This window comes from Typopeltis vanoorti, chromosome 23 (assembly GCF_054136105.1).
Source record: "Typopeltis vanoorti isolate ZY-2024b chromosome 23, IOZ_Tvanoo_1.0, whole genome shotgun sequence".
Lineage (NCBI taxonomy): Eukaryota > Metazoa > Arthropoda > Arachnida > Uropygi > Thelyphonidae > Typopeltis > Typopeltis vanoorti.
In genome coordinates this window covers 22,169,998-22,184,351 of record NC_143571.1, presented here as the reverse complement: position 1 = coordinate 22,184,351, position 14,354 = coordinate 22,169,998, and the positions used below count along the sequence as shown (strand labels likewise).

The 14,354-nt window shown below is 37.2% G+C and overlaps 1 protein-coding gene across 2 annotated transcripts in view; it reads right to left on the bottom strand.

Annotated features, from left to right (window-relative positions):
* Stt3B (catalytic subunit 3B of the oligosaccharyltransferase complex) overlaps window positions 1-14,354 on the bottom strand; it is a 250,419-nt gene that overhangs the window by 103,592 nt on the left and 132,473 nt on the right. For both annotated transcript variants that reach the window (XM_090413219.1, XM_090413218.1), the window contains exon 10: window positions 6,307-6,510. In XM_090413219.1, the coding sequence (XP_090269345.1) occupies window positions 6,307-6,510 (204 nt within the window). The remainder of the gene's footprint in view (window positions 1-6,306; window positions 6,511-14,354) is intronic.

The following is a 14,354-nucleotide window of genomic DNA, read 5'->3' as shown; positions in this document are numbered from 1 at the left end:
CTAGTATAAAAATAACCAAGATCTAGTTAGTAAGATACAGGAGCATGGGGCAACTCCGAGGTTTACCAGCGCCACCATCTCTTTACATGTCATATGGAGCACAGATAGTTATAAGGACTTAAAACAGCTTGGGCTTACGCAGAAGGATATAAAAGTTCTTTCCTTGAGGGCCCTACAGGGCACACTGGTGGCATGGCATTGCCACCAGAGAATGACTACAATGATAACTAGAACAGGCATAAAGTAAAACACTTGTAAAGGCTTAGGCCTATATCAACTCTGGATGTGATGTAAGGATAGTACTGCCCATAACCAATACAAAGATTAAAAAAAGTGGTGTACCACAAGGATCAGTGCTTGGTCCACTGTTATTCAATCTGTACAGATATACAGATTGAATAACAGTTATATTGCTGATGATGCAATGATACATAGAGTATTCAGGAATGCTGCTGATATGCAGTCTTTGCAGAATGATCTGAATAGGCAGGAATTGTGGGCATGGGAAAATGGGTGTCAGTAAATGTAAAGTCATTCACTTTGGCATGATTGGATATCCAATGTCGTATTATATTGGTGGGATTAGGCTAGAAGAAACTGATGAGGCTAGGGATCTTGACGTGTTAATAGATAGGAAGTTGAAGTTTAGGGGCCATGTGGCAAAGATTGCAAATACAACTCGAAAGATAATTGCAATGCTGAAACGTACATTCACATGTAAAGATAAGGATGTTATTTTGCCTCTTTACAAGGCCTCGATTAGACCTCACTTGGACTATTGTGCAAAGGTCTGGTCTCCTGGTTTCCGTTGCGAGTCTGATATATTGGAGAGAGTACAAATGAGTGTTAAAAATTATATAAGGATTGTGGAATACTGATTATGAAGACAGACTGAGAATTTGTAGACTGCAGACACAAGCAAATAGGAGAAAGAAGGAGGGGTATGATGATTGAGACTTACAAATTTCTAAAAGGATCATACCCCCCCCCCCATTTATGGACTCCTAAAAATACATGAGGAAAATGTGCCATTACGTCCCATAATAGATGACATTGATTCCCCCACATACAAACTAGCTAAACATTTGGCCAAAGCTCTCTCACACTATACTGGCAACACACCTTCACATAAAAAACTCAGCCCACTTCAAAGCCAGCATAGAAAACCTTACACTCAAACACACAGACATAAGGGTCAGTTTTGATGTCTCCTCCTTATACACAAATGTCCCACTCAAAGAATCCTTAGAGCTAATCCAAGCTAAATTTTCTCCTGATATCACAGCCCTATTTCAGTTCACAATGAACTCAGGCTATTTTGTTTGGTAATGAAAATTCTACAAACAAATAGAGGGGACAGCCATGGGTTCTCCACCACCCCCCACCCTTGGCCAACTTTTATATGGAGACTTTTGAAGAGAAAGCCTTAAATTCTGCCCCACAAAAACCAACCATTTGGCTTCGCTATGCTGATGGTGTGTTCGTTATTTGGCCACACGGCTCCGATGCACTCCTCTTCTTCCTAACACACTTAAACAACCAACACTCCAGAATCAAATTCACCCTGGAAGAGTTAAAAAAAACTGCCTTCCTTTTTTAGACACACTAGTCACCTGCCAGCCTGATGGAACCTTGGTTTTCTCAATATATAGAAAACCCACCCATACAGGCAGATACATTCACCAATAATCCCACCACCCCCTCCTCGCAACAATATGGAGTCATTAAGACACTACACAACAGGGCTAAACTTATCTGTTCAATTGACAATGCCCTAACCACAGAACTAAACCACATTCTCAACACTTTGTCAGCCAATGGCTACCTCCACCAAAAAATATTGAAACCAGTAAACCACTACCCCCTCCACAACAAGGATTACTCTAAATCCATCACCATACCCTATATCCAAGGCACCTCAGAAAAAATTACAAAAATCCTAAAAAACATGACTTAACTTCTTGTTACAGACCATATACAAAATTGGCATCCCTTATCCGCTCTACTAAAGACCCCCCACGCCTCCACCCAGACCTACTTGGTGTATACCAGGTCCCTTGCAGCTATAAGCTGTCCTACTTTGGCCAAAAAGGCAGGAAAGCAAATATCAGAATTTCAGAACACAAGGACTACATCCGGTTTCACCAATACAGCCACTCTGGTCTTGCTGACCATGCGCTGGATACCTGCCATAGAATACAGTGGAAGAAAGCCACGATAATACTCCGTAGTAAATAATACAAATATGAAAGGCTTTTCATGGAATCAGCTTCAGCCCTAAGAAACATTCCAAACCCCAACAAATTTGGCTGCATGAGACTGCCTCAAATTTGGGAAACCTACATCACAAGACCTTTAGCCAAATCGCTCAAGAATACCAACATTGTCCATTCTAAAACTCAGTGAATTTATTCTAAATCTTCTAATAATCTTCCGGTCTTTTAGTTATCTCATTACGGCACTAAATTCCTAGGGGGCACCATCAGGACTTTAGGAGAAATAATAGCTTCCTGCTTCTTCCTCACTTAGTGTTTGTTGTGCCTGCATGCACGTGTCTTGTTCTTAAGTTCCTTGAAAATAGCAACGTGACGTTGCCGAAATATTGAAGTATATTAAAATTTATTTTAACGTATATCCTAGTTTAGGTTGTAATTTCCATAAATTATTTAGTAAAAAAAAAAATATATATATATATATATATATATATATATATATATATATAGTATCTGGAGTTGGTTAGAAACTTGTGAGAGCCCCCAAAAATTTGAGAACTAAAAGATTCATACTCAAAGGAATTTTGCTCAGTGCCAGATTCCCACCCGCCAGAGAACCACACATTGTTGACTTATATGACAAGCACTAAATATACTTGGAAGTGGAATTCTAGGGTTACCCTAGATGCTATACCACTGACCCTTGCTGTTGAATGATTCTTGCTAAGCTATTGTTGGAACATCCTTCTTGGCTCTATGGTTCGCCATCTTGTTGTAATGTTGTTCTTAATAAAACCAATTAATTGCTGATTGATTACTAATCAAAATGTAGGGAAATTTATATTGTGCCACCCTATATTTAGATTAGTCTATGTAAAATAGTAGAATCAATTTTCAATTAACTTAGCAGTCTCCTTATTCATACAGGCCACTTCTAATGTTTTTCACTTAGGGCTCCCGCAAGGTTCAAACTTTTTATGAACGGTGCAATGAAAACGAATCAGGCACACACAATATTGAAATCAACAAAACAAAACATTTAATACAAGGTTATATGACAAATACATAAATTTAACTCCAAAAATAAGCTAATACAATTAACTTAGTTCTTCAGGTCAAAATATTCATATTAAATTAGACTTCAAATCTTCAGATACAAAATTCACAGTTCTCTCAATCATAAAGATTGTTCACGCTGATCAATACTACAGAATTTCTTGCTAAATAAATTTGCTGGTATCACTCAGTTACACTCTATATTTAACACTTAGCAAGCACTTATAACATTATTAATTGCGGCAGTTATTGCTTCAAGGGGAATTATTTTCGACTTCTAACTTCAGTTAAATTCAATGAAATGCCACAGTAAATGTTAGGATATTCGAGACAGAACTATCACTTAAGCTTTCACACTGAAATAAAAATAAAATAGGACTGTTCTTACCGGAATTAATCCTTAGCACATCAGATTCAATGTGAGCACATTTCAAACTTATATTCACTTATTACTCCGATGGAACACTATTCAAAAGAATTCTTCAAGAAGATAACTAATTATTATTTATCGCGCTACACAATTCTTGACGGCTTACTATAGGGCAGAATAATTATTCCATGTTTACTACTGTAAAACAAATTGAGCTTTGTACAATCTTTCTTTAAAGCGATATAGGAATACGTAGTAATTCTAAAACTTAGTGGATTTATTCTGAATCTTCTAATAATCTTCCGATCTTTTAGTTATCTCATTACGACACTAAATTCCTATTACTGCTACCGTTGACTTTACTCTCAGCTGTCTATAAGTTTTCTCCTTGTCTCCGTACACTTCTGAATGCTACTCCCTTGAATTCCCTGCCCTTCAGTGTTCTTGTTTACTTTTACCTCTCGCTTATATGCCTTCCTTCTTCCAGCCTAAAACTTGTTCACTCCGTCCAACTCATTAATTTCTCTTCTCCCATTTATCGAAGCTCACGCGTTCTATTTTATTTCTATCTCCATGGCACCGATAAAAACAGAACGTAAACATAAGCATTAGCGTTACATAAGGTTATACCGTCACGCTGAGTAATGAAAAATAATAATAAAAATATTATAGTTATTACTTAATTTTCTCTTTCATTTCATTTCATTTACAAATAATAATAATAAAATATATGTTACAGTTTATATAAGGCACATAAAAGTTACATACATAGAATTCCTCATAATATTATTGAAGGAATAAAGCAATAAGATAAATGTTATTTACTACAGAGTCCTTTCAATAGTATAATATACATTAAAATTATATAATTAAATAATAGCTGATAAAATTCAAGGATAATACACGAATAATAAATCTTAAACAAGGGACTAACAAATAATATTTAACAAGTCTTGCTTAGTATATGGTAGTTATGTTAAATGTGAATGAAGAATAAAAAACATACAAAACAATTTCATTCACAGTTTAACACTATCTAGGACCATCCATCTTTGACCATTGATTATGGTTGAAGGAGAGAATCAAAGCAGTGCAAGACTACCAGGATCCCATTTCTGGATGTCAACAGGAACAGGTTGCACAAATACAGTGCAAGAGCACTGATTATTAGTGTTGTGGACTGGAGAGTAAGAAAGAAAAACTCAGAACTGTTAGAGAAAAAATGCATTAAATATAGAAAAGGGAAAGAATAAAAATTGACAGTCCACCATTGGGATGTCTCCTTCCACAATGAGCAGATGTCCAATATGAAAGTAGCAATATATTCTACAAAAGCAATGCTGCAATTTAGATGTGATGCAAGTTTACTACTCCTGGCTCTTTCAAAAACAAGTTTTAGGATGTGTTTGTTCATTTCCTGCAATTATTTTAATTTTCATATTCTGATGACAGTCAGTTGAAATATGCTTGAGTCTTCTCTTGTACAGTCTTTCACACTTCTTGAACAACCATGGGAAAATTTAAAGTGGAATGGGAAATAAATGCTTCCATAACAATAAGAATTGTTTCAGTGACGTAAATCAGGGACAGCAATCATGAAGATTGCCCTGCTTTGCATTTTTATGTTAGCAACACATGGATGAGAGTGGCTACAAAGTACTATGGTAGAAGAAAACAATATTTGATTATGGTCTGAATTGGATAAACAATATCCAGGGCTTGGCAAGTTATGCAAAACCCTACTCGCCACACAAAAAATGCACTTACCAAAGTATCCCCCCCCCACACACACACTCCATTTTTAAATATGCCTGGATATCCCAATAAGTCAATAGCATGTTGTTTATTTTTTTAACGATATATATTAGAACAGAAACTAAGTAAATAATTAATTTATTAACTTACAAACTGTGTTTTTGTGCTCTGAAGATGGTTATAACACCAGCGAAATATCAGCAATAAGTTGATAAATTAATTATTTACTTAGTTTCTGTGTTCTAATATATACCGTTAAAAAATAAACAACATGTTCGACGAACACAAGTCTGTCCACACGTTTAAGTCAATAGCAGTTACAGGGGCTATATCTACACTCCTTAAAGTTAAAAAGAACTTGTTTAGAAAGTTTCTTTTTATTAAATAAAATCTATTCTATTTTTTTCCAGTCTGCAGCTACTCGCCAGCCGGCAAAATCTACTCACCATGGACAAGCATATTTGTCAAGCCCTGACAATATCCACAATAAAATTAGAAAGGTCACCGAAGAGGTGTCATAACTCAACTTTTTTTTTTATAGTCTGCTCTTTATATATTTCATAATGCCTTTCAGTCTTATTCTCATAACATTCCTTTCACATCATCTTATGATTCATAACCATGCACGCTGACATTTCCATCATCACATTTATGTAAATTAGTTGAATTTTCAGCATTCCTCCCAAGATGTAGTTTCTCTGACCCATTGAAACATTTGCATAATCTGTAAAATTTTAATGACTAGCCTCAAGTTTTCATTCATGATATCATTGCATGACAAAGACTTGTTTACTAAATGTATAAAACTTATTTTTAATATGTACATTTACAGCAATCAAAATCTACATTATGAATTCATGGTTAGTGGATGAAAACAACAGCCTTTAATAAAGCAACTTAAACATTACTTACTGAAGACTCTTTCATCATTAATATTTTTTATGCAATACCAAAGCCCAACAGGGAATGTCGACACTAACACATGAAGATCAAAGAAAAATGAGAACCATGTTGTAGGTTGATGTTCTGATACAGATGCAATAATGGGAATATGAATTTTTGCATACCCAGTGTCCCACAGAGAATAAAATCTTCCACTCCATGGAGCTATATAACCTGCAATTAAATCATATTAGTCATTGAATAAACAATTTTTATTGCACAGTTGCAATTTATTTTATTTACATACATTACATGAAGTTATACCAATTTTGGATTAATTCATGAGCGACTATAAATTATCTTTGAATGGAACAAATCAAATTATAGAACTTTATAAAGTTCCTGCAACTAATTCCTTGTTAAGTCAGAATTGCTGACTGAATAATTTTAAAACCAGTGTTCATAATGAGGGTCCTTGATCTTTCTCTCAGGTTAAAAATGAGAGAGAGAGAGATTTTTTTTTTTTATTAACATTCATACCAGTAATGATATGTTTATGCATTCACACCAAATTATGGGTGTTAAGCATATGACAGAGCTGAAGGAATGTGGATAGACGTATAAGCAGGGGCAATACAAAATTAATAACGGAAAAAACTCACGTACAAAGATTATTTAATAGTACAATTTTTGGCTATGTGTCACATTAAGTTCAAATTAAACAATAACTGACAATTCCAAAAAATGCCAAGTGCCACCTAAGTAGCTGGTGTAAGATAACTAAAAAGGTCAATAAATTTCCTTAAAAAAAAAAAAAAAATCAATACATTAAAAAGTTAGGAAAGATTAGCTTATATGTAAAGTTTTTCTAAATGGTCGAAAGGCAATTATTGTTGCCTTTCGACCGTTTAGAAAAATCTCCACCTTTCTCACTTCTCCTAAGGACAAGCTTCCACATCTTAATCATCCAGGTGTCTACCAGATTCCATGCTCTTGTGGATTATCTTATTTTGCACAAACGGGAAGATCTGCCTCTATTCAGCTAGAAGAACACCAATCTTATATTGAATACTTTAAACCTGAAAAGTCTGGAATTGCAGAACATGCCATCTTCACTAGACAGAGTTCATTGGAGAAAGACGAGAGTTCTACGCAAAAGTCAGTTCCCCGTGGAACGCCTTTATAAAGAAACTTGCGAAACTCTACTTCATTCTCCTAACTTAAACAGATCCGACGGCTTACGTCTATCCCCTTAATGGGAGATAGTACTTTACACATCAGCTAATCTTTCCTAACTTTTTATTGTATTGATTTTTTTTTTTTTTTTTTTTTTATAAAGGAAATTTATTGGCCTTTTTAGTTATCTTACACCAGCTACTTAGGTGGCACTTTTTGGAATTGTCAGTTATCGTTTAATTTGAGCTTAATATGTACTGAAGATGCCTGTGACACACAGGCGAAAATTATACCATTAAATAATCTTTGTACGCGAGTTTTTTCCGTTATTAATTTTGTATCGATATGCCTGCTCACGGTATACCTCTTAAAACTTATAAGCAGGGGCGGCTCGTGCATAGCCACTGTGGAACTGCAGCACCCCCAATTTTTCTCGATATATAAATATATTTATTAATATTTGCTTGTAATATTTAATTTTATCATCAACAATCCTATACAATTCTCTTATTTTGTATAAAAAATAATAAAAATCCATCTTGTAGCACTTAGGAAGGCGAAGAACGCTAGTAGCACTGTTATTGCTATGTGCACAAGCATATGCACATCATAGTGAGATGCGAGCTATTAGCGTAATGTGGCACTGTCCATCATGCAGTTCCACTGTCGTTTATATGCAGTTTGCACCAGTAGTGGAGTGATCGTAGTGCTTATCGTGTTTACTCTGTCTCTTTAAATATTTGGACATTACAATTAAAGGATTTAATTGTAAATCCATTCCTTTAATTACAATTAAAGGAATGGATTTTATTTTTAAGTAATTTTGAATTATACTAAACTGTATAATTTTATCGATAATAAACAATATTTTTTCATGAAACAAAACGTTTAATTTTCTTGACCAAAAAGCTCTGGAATGACTTTTAATGGGATTATATTGATCAAGTTCATATAATAAACAACTATGTTATACCAACTAGTTTCACCAACTAAGGCTGTTGGCATCTTCAGCGTACATAACTGATGTAAGGCACTAAAAAGTAAAAAACGTTTTAGTGCCTTACATCAGTTATGTAATTCGATTCCAATTATATTAAACAAAGAACAGAGTGCATACAATACATGCAGCAAGCTTGCATGATATCACTTGTTATTTAGGAACGTTCTATAGTTGGCACTATAATTCAGTTCTGGCGAGTTGAGGGATCTAATAAGGGTCTTCCAGATCACGGGCAAGATTAGTCCTTGGTTCCTGTTAAGGTTTTGTATACTTTTGTAATTTTTAAGGAGGCCACAACAGCGGGCAACTGTTGTGGCCACCTTAAAAATTCGGGAGCAGAAGTCCTCCTCCATGTAAGGAATTATGCTTCTATCCCACTCTATGGTATGGTTCGTTCTTGAGAAATGAAAAGCTAACCCCGATTTTTCTTCTCTGTTATTATTGACGTCACCTATGTGTTCTTTTTGCCTAATTTCAAGGCTCCTTGAAGTCTGGCCGATGTAATTCAAGACACACGAGCAGGGTATGTTACTTCAAGGAGCCTTGAAATTAGGCAAAAAGAACACATAGATGATGTCAATAATAACAGAGAAGAAAAATCTGTTTTCATGGTTTACTGACTGCCGGCTAATTAATGATGTGAATTGACATGACTAAATAATGAGCAAGAATGGAAAAATAATTTAAGACATTTTTTTAATTAACAGTGATGAGAAATAGAACCGGAGATTCGCGATACTCGTGAGACCAGCTCAATTTCTAGCACTGCAAGCCAATCTCAAGAGCTTCGGATATTCACTTTGATGCACACCTATAAATATAGTCATAATTTAAAATTCTGAATATTTTTACAAATTGTTTATGTTAGTACATTATTAGTTTTGGTTTCATAACACGCATTGTCGGCACTTGCGATATGCATGTTATTGATGTTATTTTATCAAAATGAAATGTGAAGCATTTAAAAAATAATTATGTACTTACTGGATTTGGATAGTTGTATTACTTTCAGAAATTTTGTGGTAAAGTACAGGATTGAGTTTAAAATTATTAAGTCCGGTGTTTTGGAAAGACATTCTCGTAACACTAACGGAGATGACACGTCAGCCATTATACATAACTTCTTGCTTGCCACTTTCATGGAGTGCACATGCTCACCGAGGAGTTTGATGGGTGATTAACAGCTGACAGAGAGAGCGTTCAATATCGTAACAAAAACAACAAGAGAGCGTTCGGTATCAGAATGGAGGATAAACAAAAGAGAGCTAATGGAAGTTTAAGAACGCAGGTGGGCAAAATTTTGTTCTTAGGAAATTAAGTTTTTATGTGACAATCGGGGACATATTAATAGAAGATTCTGAAAAAGGAATAGTAGAATTGTGAGTCTTTAAAGTGGAGGAGTTAAGACTGTAAATAAGGACCGAAATAACGTGCGTTGTGTGTCTCAGGTATTACTGTCAGTGCACAATTCAGTGATTTGTTCTGATTAATTTAATAACAATGATATTTTGTATTTATTAAATTACCCCATAATGAGTAAAAAGCCAAGTCAGAAAACCACACTCTTAAGTTATTTTAAGAAAGATGAAACCGATAAGCATAGTAGCGAAGACACCAAACCAACAACAGAATGGTCGATTTCTGCAGAGTCTCTTTCAAATGTAAAATGTGCGTCTAAACACCGCTTATCAGGTATTAACAGTGAGTGGTTTTAAAAAATTCCATTGGTTAGTGGTGAAAGATAATGGAATGATGTGTTCCACATGTATAAAATATGGAAAAAGATGACCCAAAACAAAGAAGTGACTTGGATAACTATGCCATGCACAAGACTTCGAAAAGAAAGCTTGGTTGACCATGAACAAAGCAAGTAACCCACTGATTCTTGTTGAGATATAATTGAAAAATGTATATTAGAAGAAACTGTAATAAGGCAAATTGAAAAAACAATTTCAATTTTGAATAACTTGCAGAGAGATGCTTTTCTGGGAGCTTTAAGATCTATGTATTGGCTATCAAAAAATGAGTTACCACATACTACATTATTTGAAAAATTGCTTGAGCATTGCAAGGGCTGTTCCTACTTAGAACATCTTAACATTGATAAAAATGCACATTATACCTCAGAAAGAATAATGCAAGAGTTGATTGATATTTTAGCATCAGAAATTAGATCTGAAATACTGAAAAATATACATTCTGCAGATTATTTCAGTATTTTATATGCTGAAACTACAGACATCTCAGTTTTAAAACAGCTGATTGTGTACATTAAATATGTTTGTCGACTTGGAAAAGAAGTTCAGGGTTAGTTTTGTATCAACTTGCAATATCATTGATGGCAAAACAGAGACTACAACTAACAAAGTAATTGAAACCCTTGACAGTCTAGGCTTAAAAACTTGTAATCTGGTGGGCCTAGGATCTGATAGAGCAGCTGCCATGATTGGAAAGCAAAAGGGAGTTGCAAAACTGCTCGAAGATAAAACAGATGCTCTTGCCCAAGCAGCTACTGAAGTGCCTTATTTAGTCATGTTTAATGATATCTTAAAGCAATTGTTTTTCTTCTTCCAAAATTCCTCAGTCAGGATGGCTGGTTTAACCCAAATCCAAAATATACTGAACAGTCCTCAGATTAAACTTAAAATGGCGAGTGACAGTAGATGGCTGTCTCATGATTCTGCAGTCTCTAAGAGAATGCATGGCAAGTGTTATAGCTGCATTGGAAAGAGAGGCCACCGAATGAAATGATATCACAGCTGAAGGTTTAAGTAAATATATCAGAACATACAATTTCGTAGCTTCACTAATGATGCTTTCAGATGCATTACCACATTTATCTAACTTGTCTAGATCATGGCAAAGGCAAAATAAAAGTACTAAATGAACTTTTTATGAAGTTCATTTAGTATGTAACAAACACTAAAGTTATATTTACAATATTAATATTATATTGATGTCAGCTTTTAGTTGGTGGTATTCCATGAAGATAATAGTAAACTGAAATTCTGAAGCTTTCACTGTTATTAGAGGGGTTGTATTTACAAATAATAGAAAATACTGTGCAGTATCTTTTTTTTGTACGCCCAGCTAATGCTTCATTCCACCCAGCTGGTAAAAATTTCTGGGGAGAACAGGATAGGTACTATCAGCATAGGAAGTATCAATGGAAACTTAGTCAAACTGACTAAGTTTCCATTGATAACTGGTGCTACAGAGACAGACTAAAACAGGACTCGAGAAAAAAAGGAAGGAACAGTGATAGAATCCAACACTAAAACTTATTCAGATAAAAGATAAACTTCTTTTTATTTATACATACATACATCTTCAAGACCCACTCTTCCTAATTGGGTTGTGGGGGCAAAAGCTGCAAGAGGAACTTCCAATGGTCACGATTCTCTGCCACCAAGCTCAGGTGTTCTGGGTGGGATTCCCAAACATGTCCACCCAAGGTTTTGGATATAGTCTATCCAGCGAGTCCTTGGCCTTCCACGTGGCCTCCCACCCTCTGGCTTGGCAAAGAGGGCCTGCTGAGGGAGCCTCTCTTCTGGCATTCTGACCAGGTGCCCGTACCAGCATAACTGTGATCTCTCAACACAGAGAAGCAGCGGTTGAGTATTGAGGGTGCCCTGAATTGCAGAGCTTCTGACTCTGTCGAATTTTGTCAGCCCCGCAACCCCTCGAAGGAACCTCATTTCAGCCGCTTGGATTCGTGTCCGCATTCTTTCGGTCATTACCCAACTCTCATGACCATAGGTGAGGATGGGGACATAGACTGTATTGAAGACAGCCAGCTTTGCCTTCTGGCTTAACTCCCGCTTCAATACTACCGAACGGCCATGCTCCCGCAATATTGAGCTTGCTAAGCCAATTCGAGTATCTAGCTCTACGTCCCATTTTCCATCATTCGTGAATATGGACCCAAGGTATTTAAACTTCTCCACCTGTCTCATTGGGACTCCACTTACATTTAGAGTGCACTGGGATGGTTGTCTTGAGACCACAAACGTTTCAATTTTGGCCACACTGATCTTCATTCCGGCGTCTGCAAAAACAGCTACAAACCTATCCAGGGTCCGCTGGAGGTCATCTGTGGAAGAGCAAAGCAGAACTAGGTCATCTGCAAAAAGCAGACATCCAATGCTACATTTTCCAATTCTGACACACTCACTGCCTCGGCTGTGCCTATCGATCCAGTCCATAAATATTATGAAAAGGAGGGGGTGACAGAACACACCCTTGGCAGAGGTCAACGGAGACTGTGAAAGGTTCAGACTTTGTGCTGTTTACCCTGACACAAAACTCTGGGCATTCATACAGGGACTTGATGGCAGCTAATAGTTGACCATCCACTCCATACTCCTGTACTACTTGCCAAAGCTTATCCCGAGGAACCCGGTCATATGCCTTCTCCAAGTCCACAAAACATGTGTAGACATTTTTGGCATATTCCCAAGATTTCTCAAAGGCTTGCCTTAAAGTGAAGATTTGGTCAGTTGTGTTTCTACCAGGACGAAAGCCACATTGTTCTTCCTGGAACTTTGACTCAACCATGCTCCTGCACCGTCTTTCCAAGCACTTAGCATACACTTTCCCAGGCAGGCTGAGCAGAGAGATGCCACGATAGTTACTGCAATCCTTCTGGTCTCCCTTCTTAAAGACTGGTATTATTATGCCTGTCTGCCATTGCTTTGGTGCTCGCCCAGATATCCCAGCAGCCTGACATACTCGAGTCAGCCAGAGAACACTGTCTCGATTTAAGGCTTTGAGCATTTCGGGCCGAATTTCATTATCGCCAGCAGCTGCCCATTTTAGCGATTTTATTGCTAAATGGACCACTTCTGCTGTGAGACTTGTCATTGCCCTGATCTGCACCTCTTGGATGTCCACAACTGCTGGGCCACCCGGGTTAAGAAGGCTCTCAAAGTATTCCCTCCATCTGTGAAGGATATTCTTCTCGGTTGTTAAAAGTGCACCATCAGAGCCCTTAATTGCCCTTGCTATGCACGATTTCCTCCCTCAAAGGCAGCGGATGGTCTGCCAGAATACCTTGTTTACATTTCCATAGGATGAATCTAATCTTTCTCCAAAAGATTCCCAAGCCTTCTGCTTTGCTGTCTTTACTGCCTTAGCAGCAGCTTTTCGTGCCTCAGCATACCGCAAACGCATCTCAGGTGACCTGACTCTAAGCATTGTTAGGTAGGACTCCTTTTTTGCCTGGACAGTTTTTCGGACTTCTTGGTTCCACCAAGGTGTCCTTTTTTCACTGCCCGTTGCCACGCCGAGCAGCTTTCTGCCACACCATGAGAGTGCTGAGGCAGTGACAGCTGTTCTGAACAGCTTCCATTCCTCCTCAACATCTGCAGTATGCTTGGGAATCTCTTTGAACCTGGAGGAAATGTCATCTGCAAAATTCTTCCTCACAGCCTCATTTTCCAATGTCTCCCATTTCACGCAGTATAGCTGCTTAGGCCTACCAGCATTGATGGTAGCATCTGGTTTCTGAAGCCATAGAGTGCACACAACAAGGTGGTGGTCAGTTGACAATTCTGCCCCTCTTCTCACACGAACGTCTAACACTGAGGAAAATAGGTGCTGAAACTATAAAGAAGTCAATCAGAGACCTTTGTTCTAGTGTATACCTGTACCAGGTATACTTACGGACTTCTCGGTGCTGGAAGAAGGTATTCATTATGGACTAGCTGTTAGTACAGCATAAGTCCAATAATTTCCAGCACCGAGAAGTCCACAGTCTGACACCTGGGGACTTGTGAGTATCCCCACACCCGCTTGAGCAGACATTGTCGGGCTCACACCAGAGTAGTAGAGCTTCCACCCTTTATCCAGGTCGACAGTTCCACAGCCTCTCCTCTTGGTTGAAGAAAGCCCAACTAAGTCT